Raw genomic sequence first — 8,040 nt, 5'->3', positions numbered from 1 at the left:
GCGGACCCGCCCCTTTAACCCTTCGCTCGCCGCCCGCAGGTCCAGCCTGGAGACGCACGAAGTCGCGTCGTCCCACTTCACAGACAGGGAGACTGAGGCCGCAGTCCGTGAAATGGTGCAGCCAGGACCAGTCTAGATAGCTGCGCGTCCTGCCCCGGGGGAGGCCGCCTGTGAGCACTTTGCACCGTGGCTCCGAGCCATCCTCGCCGGGAACAGCTACCGGCGCTCTCCTGGGTGTCTCTAGGGCGCTGGGCATCGTTGGCCACCCCTGAGCCCCTCTTTTCTCTTTCCTTAAAGCGGGATCAGCATCCCGGGGGACCGAGCGCCAGCAGGGGAGGGTCTGTGTGAACTGGGGGTGCCTGTGGCTCAGTGGATGTGGTTGTCACTTAGCACGCTGAGCAGTGATTTAGATCTCTCAGCCTCCGTTTCCGCGGCTGCAATGTAGGGATATGAAAGGACTCGCCTCACGGAGCTGTTGTGCAGAATAAACGAAGCCCCTGGCACGCAGTGGGGCGGGGTGTCACTTAGAAGGTGGGAGATGATGGCCTGAGGCGGGAGGAAGCCGGACAGTCTGAAAGAGGATCCCTGGTGGCTGGGGCAAAGTGAGTGAGGGTGCGAGGCCACACCTGGGCAGGGACCAAGTCACAAAGGGCTACTTAGTCTCCTGTGGCTGCCGGGACGAATGATCATGAACTTGGTGACTTAAAAGAACAAACAGCCTTCTCACAGGTCTAGAGGCCAGAGTCTGAAATCAGTTTCCTGAGCCAAAGCAAGGTGTCAGCAGGACGGCTCTTCCTCCTGCGAGGGTGTAGGGGAGAGTCTGTGCCTGTCACTTCCAGCTTCTCTGGTGGCTGCTGGCACCCCTGGACTTGTGGCCTCATCACCTCAATCTCTGCCCCTGTGGTCACATTGCCTCCTCTTCTGTACCCATCAGATCTCTCTCTCTGCCTCTCTCTGGTAGAGACACTTGTGAGGGGATGAAGGCCCACCCCGGTGATCCAGGGTGATCTCCCCCATCACAAACCTTAACCTTTCTTTATGAAGTAGAAGTTGCAGGTTCTGGGACAGGGCCTGATGTCTTTTGGTGGCCATTGTTCATGCCACAGAACAGTGGAATGAATTTTATTTTAGGCCCGCAGTGGTTCTCAACCTTCCTAATGCCACGACCCTTTAATACAGTTCCTCATGTGGTGGTGACCCCCAATTTCATTGTTACAAATTGCACATAATGAAAGCATAGTGATTCATCACAAAAACAATATGTAATTATATATGTGTTTTCCGATGGTCTTAGGCGACCCCTGTGAGAGGGTCTCGACCCACAGGTTCAAATTTAGGGCCTGACGGTTTCGAGTGGCAAGACCTGACTTGACAGTGTCACTGGTTGATGCTGACTGAACCCTTGGCCCACTCAGCTGGATGTTTGACTGCTGCTCCCTCCTGATACACCTGACTCCACCCCCCAGCCCCCCAGGAGGTGCTCAGGAAATGAGGGGTGCTTCTTGGTAGCTACAAAAGCATTACCCAGAGACGAGCCTCTCTGCTCACTGCCCGAGTCCAAGTGCAGAACCAAGTGCCCGGGCAAACGCTTCATGTTATTATGACACAGAGAACAATATGATGATTGTTTCCCAGGCAGATTCCAAAACAATAGAGTGGTTTTGTGTTGGTTTGGGTTTGGATTTTGTTTTTTAGCTAATCCCACTTTCATTCCTTTCAAATGGCAGCGGGCGAGACTCAATCCCGGCATTGTTTTTTACGGGGACGTTTTCTTCGAAGCCAACTTTGTTCACTGCTCCCCCACCCCCAGTCAGAAAAAGTGGGAAGGGACCTGTCCGCAGGCGGGGGCCTGCCGCCCACCCAGGGTCTCAGCTGGCTCCATGGGAGCCTAGATGAGGAGGTGAGGCCTGTTTCTTCTCAGGGCTGGTGCCCCGCCCCAGGGTCTGAGCAGGCCATGGCCGTGATCACCTGAAGCACACGTCTAGTCTCAGTTCTCACTTCTGCACAGGCTCCCTACTCTGACCAAGCCCTGATGGGGCACTGGGCCTGCCCCACCTCGGGTGGGTGGGGCAAGCTGGAGAGGCCCTGAGCAAATGTTTACTGTGCACCTCGGGTGTACCAGGCACTCGGAGCAGAGCTGGGAGCCCTCCGACCAGACCCCACCCTCAGGGAATCTGATGGGAGAGACAGTGTAGATACACGAACCCACAGGTCAATAGATACATGATTACCAACTGTGATCACCTTACTCCAGGGAGAGAGCTGGGTACCTTGAGAACAGAAGAGTAATTGGGGTTGGGGTGTCATTCAGATAGCTGCGTCAGGGAACGTCTACATATTTAAGCAGAAGTCTAAAGGACGGATGAGAATCAGGCAGGAAAAGAACATTTCAGGCAGAGAAATGTGCGAAGGCCCTGAGGTCAGAAAAATTTGAAGAAAGACAGAGGTTATGAGTTGAGGGAATTAGGAAGAGATGAGGTTCCAGAGGCAGCCAACGGCCAGATCACCTAGGGTTCAAACCCTCAGCAACGGAGTGGGTTTTATTATTTAAAAACAACACACAACAACAGACCACTAGAGGACAGTTATAAAAATTAAAATAGAATTACAGTCTCTATCCCACCTCTGGGTATATATCCAAAAGAATAGAAAGCAGGGCCTTGAAGATATATTTGTACACCTATGCTCATAACATTATTCACGGTTGCTAAAAGGCAGTAGCAACCCAGGTGTCCACTAATGGATGGGTATATAAACAACACATGGTATATATGTATTCCACGGTGGAATATTATTCAACCTGAAAAAGGGATGACATTCTGACACATGCCACATACCACATGAACTTTGAAGACATCCAAAGTGACATAAGCCAGTCACAAAATTACAAATACTGTGTGACTCCACTTACATGAGGTATCAAGAGTAGTCAAACTCGCCCTGGCTGGGTAGCTTAGTTGGTTAGGTTGTGGATTCCACCCCCGGTCACTTACAAGAATCAACCAATGAATGCATAAATAAGTGGAACAACAAATTGGTGTCTCTCTCTCTCTCTCTCTCTCCCTCCCCCCCCTTTCTCTCTCCCCCCTCTCTCTCCCCCTTCTCTCCCTCCCTACCTCTCCCCCTCCCTCAAATCAAAAGAAAGAGAGTAGCCAAACTCACAGAAGTAGAAAGTAGAATGGCGGTTGCCAGGGGCTGGGGGAGCTGAGAATGGGGAGTTAGTGTTTCATGGGGACCAAGTTTCAGTTTGGGAAGGTGAAAACGTTCTGGAGATGGGATGTAGTGATGGTTGCACAACAATGGAAGGGCCACAGAACCGTACACTTAAAAGTGGTAAATTTTATGTTATATGTATTTTATCGCAAAGAAAAAAAATGTTTAAGTCTTTCAATTAAAAAACATTTTAAGTGCACAGTGGTATGTAGATATGGAAAAACAAGGTAATAAGTGCCTGAAGTTTAGGAAACAGTCATCTGGTCAAGCTCCTTCCTGTCACTGTTGGGACATCTGTCCATCTCAGAGGAGGACAGAATTTAGCTCAAGTTGCACAGTGAACCGGTGTGACTAGGGGCCAGGTGGCTCTTCTTGTCACTGTGCATCTCCGTGGGGTTGGAAGTGGGTGTGCATGAACACAGAGCCAACAGCTTTGGTGGGCTCTATTGATGGCAGTCCAGCACCCATTCTCCGCACGGCCACCACGCCTGAACTCCCTGGGACAGGAGAAGACATGAAGCTCAGGGTAGAGGTGCCATTTGAACAGAGCCTTGAAAAGAGCAATTTGAGAAGGGGCATCATTCCAGGTGGGTGATACAAGAGCAAAGGGTGGGTACCAGGATGCTGAGTACGTTGGCTGATGGCCTTTGCGATGTCTCGATGTCTCCGTGTTTAGATGCAGCCAAGGCTTGGCCGGAAGGGGCAGGTGCTTGCAGGGCCCTGCCAGTCTCCTCTGGGCCAGTTATTTATTGGCTCAGAATGAGGCAAAGGTCAGACTTGGGGTTTGGTTATTTCCTCTGCCTGGACCCTTCTGTCTCTTGGAATAGGGGCAAAGGTTGTTCCGAATGGGAGCTCCAAAGAAAGGGCATTAGGATGAACTATTTGTTCAGTGATCTGTGGCTCAAATTCCTGAGAAATGTGGCCAAGCCAGGGTTTGGGTGAATCCACCTCATTCTGCCCAGGTGCCAGCTGCACCAGGAGGTCTGCACCGGGACTTCCTGCCCCTGGCTCACCCCTACCCTGTTGTTTGCATTCATTCATTATTCAACCTGCATTCCTTTAGCTCCTTCTCCACATTTTGTGTCCTAGACCCTAGGGATTTAGGGGCAAAGAAGACTTTTACAGCCCTGACTGGGTAGCTCAATTGGTTAGAGAATCTTCCAGATGCACCAAGGTTGTGGGTTCAACCCCTGGTCAAGAGACAACAAATTAGTGTCTCTCTCTCTTTCTCTCTCTCTCTCTCTCTCTCTCTCATCAATCAATCAATTTAAAAAAAAACTGGTTCAAAGGAGAATATATGTATACAGGGTGGAGCAAAAGTAGGTTTACAGTTGTAAGTACACGAAACACACAGTTTATTCTTGTATTATTATTTCTCGTATTATTTTTCACACGAACAACTGTAAGCCTACTTTTGCCCCACCCTACATATCTCACAATCAAGAATGCTGAAGGGAATTTGCTAATAGATGCAAAACTGGCTTCTACCACAGGGTGGAATCAGTCACATCTTACCAATGTTGATTTGCATTTTTATGACCTGAATTTTAAATGGTTTTAAATAATATATTTTACTTAACTCAAATATATTCAAAATGTTGTCATTTAAACATGTGATCAATATAAAAAGTTAATGAGCTCTTTCACTTTTTTTGTACTACGGTCTTCAAAATCCCACGTGTATCTTCCTGCTCGGTAGACACACAGTGAGTGGCTACTACATTAGCACAGCTACAGACAATACCTAATATTCCATTGAAAGAACATCCAGGAAACTTTTTGCCTTTTCCAAAGTCTTTTCCAATTTTTTTTCTGACAGTTTTTTAATTAAAAAAAAAATTTACACGAAGTGACTGTGCAGCCTTGTCGAATGCCTCCAGGGATGGGGAATGTCACCATTTAACAGGCACCCCGTCTCCTTTCCAGCAAGCTCATTCTTTAAGGAAACCTTCCCTTTTACTTACCCAACAATATCTCGATCCACTCCATCAAAAATATTAGTCGTTAAAAAACAATATAAAAACTTCAGGTTCAGAGGACTCGGCAAGTGGCTAGAACTTAATGATATAGTTTCGTTTTCGTTATATCTATGTCTATGGCTATTTTTTTACTGATGGCAAGGGAAACTTTCCGTTTTTGCTCAGGCTACAATGTTTCCACTTAAAAACGTATAAGTAGTAAAAAGACGGAACTAGTTTGAGAATAACGGCAGGGACTGTGTAGCTGAACTTTAAGCTGAACTACCACAACGAACTGATTCTCAAACCGCGTCACACTGCGCTAGAAACTACATCCTGATTACAGCCGTCCCTCCAAGCAAGTCAGGATGGCCGAGCGGTCTAAGGCGCTGCGTTCAGGTCGCAGTCTCCCCTGGAGGCGTGGGTTCGAATCCCACTCCTGACATTAGCTTCTTTTTATTTTCTCCTCCCAAACTCTTAACGAAAGTGTGTACATGGGACTACGCTAAAAAGGTTTCACAGTACACAGAGCGGGACTTTCTCTTTACAGTCTGGAGTTTAGTAAATATCATTAGGAAGAAAATGCCTGTTAAGAAGAAAACAGCTGTTTTTTAAGAAGATTAAAAGAGTATCCAAACGTGTGAAATATCTAGTTGATTTGGAGTTACCGCTGAAAAGCAAAAAAATAAGTTCTTGTCAGGAGTGGGATTCGAACCCACGCCTCCAGGGGAGACTGCGACCTGAACGCAGCGCCTTAGACCGCTCGGCCATCCTGACTGCACGGCTTCAGCCTCACCAGAAAACCTTTCCGGAAGATCTCTAGTCTACGCATGCGCACGTGTATGAAATGGTTGCGCTCGGGGAGAGGCGGAGCAGGGCGCCGAGGGGGCGACAGAGGGCGCACACAACTCGTTGAAGAAGAATCTGAAAATCCCAGAGGCCCGGGACTACTCCGCCATGCATGCATTTGAGCTTCCGACATGCATTCATTCTGCATGCATGCATGTACTATTCACATCAGTTTTGAATCTTGCATATCTGGAAGCACCCTTGATCTTCTGCACATTTCCTTGTGAGTTTTCTACTGGCTAATAGATCTGATTGCTCCTGGCACCTGTACCCAATTCTCTTTCCAAACGTTCTTCAAAACCGCAGCTTCACATTTATATGTGTTTAACTCGCTCAGGCTCTGGGTTAGCTCGAGTCCCGCAGCCGCACAGCCGCACCCACCCTATTTCTGACCGTGTCCCCGGTGCCCGAACCGTGATTGGCGTAAGGTGGGCTCCCAGACAACGTCTGTGGATGAATCCCTGCTCTCCGCCTCCTGCCTGCATTATTTTATTTCGTGACTCAGGTCTCCCCCACTCCCGCTGCTAACTCTGGGGGATCCGGGCCCCCACCTTCCGCCCCTTCTTTTCCTAACCCCTTTGTACCCATCCCTAAAATATAAATTGCCCTGGATATTGCAAAAGGCGTCAGCATTTCATTTCCTGCGCATTTCCTCTGTGCCAGGCACTCATTTAGTTGCTGTGTACAAAACAATTTCTGCCCTCAAGATACAGCCCAGCGTGGGGTGAAGGCAGAAAGAGAAGAAATAAGTGAATAAATAAATTCAGGTGCTGGTAAGTGCAAGAAAGAGGATGTGTGAGGATATTTGTAAGAGACTGAAAAAAAAAAAAAGCCAAAAAAGAGAGCCGGTGTTTTGGCTGGGGCACCAGGACGGAGATCTGATTCTATAGGGGTCTGCACCTGTCATCACCTCTGCACGCGATGACTCCTGTCCTGGCGTCAGGACCCCATTCCCTGCTCTGGGCATTCGTCCAGTTTAGGCGAGGAAAGTCCCCTGAAGTCAGTTAGGAAAGTCTACCAGCATCAGGGGAAGTCCCAGCCTGGCCCTTCCGCGGCTTGGTTCCAAGCCGTACTCACGAAGTCAGGCCGCGGACTCGGGATTTGGTGCTCAGCCAACCAAGGGGCCTGAAAGGAGGAGTCCTAGAATCCCCCTGATGTTGGCACACGTCTCCACCTCTGCCTGGGTTTTGGCGGATGCCTCCTTCACATCCACCGTTTCACTTCAGATCCTTAATAGCACCAGGACACAGGTTATCATTGGCCTCATTGTATAGATGAGGAAGATGAGGCTCAGAGAGACCAAGTAACTCACCGGAGTTGCACAGCTGAGCGGTGGAGCCTGACTTTTCTGGCTCAGTACCCTTTCTTGAGAACTACTCTGGGTCTCAAATTGTCACAGGTGCTTTCTTTATATTTTCTCCTAAAAAAAAAAAAGCCACGAGGGCTTGCCAGCTCAGGTGGTAGCCTTGACTTTGAGATGTTATTTTTAGTCCTGTTTTTATTATTGGAGACTTAAAAATGAAAAGATTGGCCTCCCCCCCCGCAAGCCGGTCCAAGCAGCATGGCCACGTTCCAGACTCTGGTTTCCTTGGCCATGGGTGGGGACAGAAGCCACCAGGCGCCAGCAGCGAATCCCTGCCAAGGCCCCGGTTTGGGCATCTTATTCCACTGAGGGGGGACCCCAGGGGTGCAGTGGGTAAAGCCGGCGTGGATCTCTGCTGTGATGGCATGGGGACTGTAAGTCCCCCTGGAACCAGAGCCAAAGACAACAAGACCCCCATTTTGCATGGAGAGAGGTGGGCAGCCCAGTTCCCCAATCTTAAATGGGTCACGTGGACAGTGGTGGCCAGAATGGACTGAGCCCAGGAGCTCACATCCAAGTTCTCTGGATTGCTTACCAGGCCCCCTAGACTTTCGGTCACCCCAGAAAGCGAACCCCAGGAGTGGGAGAGACTGTATAGCTTGCCACTCTGAGAAGCAAGGGGCACCAGCCCATTTTAACTTGAGGCAGCATATAAGC

The 8,040-nt window shown here is 49.3% G+C and overlaps 1 protein-coding gene and 2 non-coding genes across 3 annotated transcripts in view; 1 reads left to right on the top strand and 2 right to left on the bottom strand.

The window, feature by feature from the left end:
• The window catches only part of PLLP (plasmolipin), a 31,293-nt gene that overhangs the window by 20,815 nt on the left and 2,438 nt on the right, over nucleotides 1-8,040 (bottom strand). The window contains exon 2 of the mRNA XM_014545523.1: nucleotides 7,333-7,398. Coding sequence (XP_014401009.1) covers nucleotides 7,333-7,398 — 66 coding nt within the window. The remainder of the gene's footprint in view (nucleotides 1-7,332; nucleotides 7,399-8,040) is intronic.
• TRNAL-CAG lies at nucleotides 5,534-5,616 on the top strand. Its single transcript has one exon. It is a non-coding gene; the product is annotated as a tRNA-Leu (tRNA).
• TRNAL-CAG lies at nucleotides 5,866-5,948 on the bottom strand. Its single transcript has one exon. It is a non-coding gene; the product is annotated as a tRNA-Leu (tRNA).

This window comes from Myotis brandtii, unplaced genomic scaffold, assembly GCF_000412655.1.
Source record: "Myotis brandtii unplaced genomic scaffold, ASM41265v1 scaffold411, whole genome shotgun sequence".
NCBI lineage: Eukaryota > Metazoa > Chordata > Mammalia > Chiroptera > Vespertilionidae > Myotis > Myotis brandtii.
This window is presented reverse-complemented; position numbering and strand designations above follow the sequence as displayed.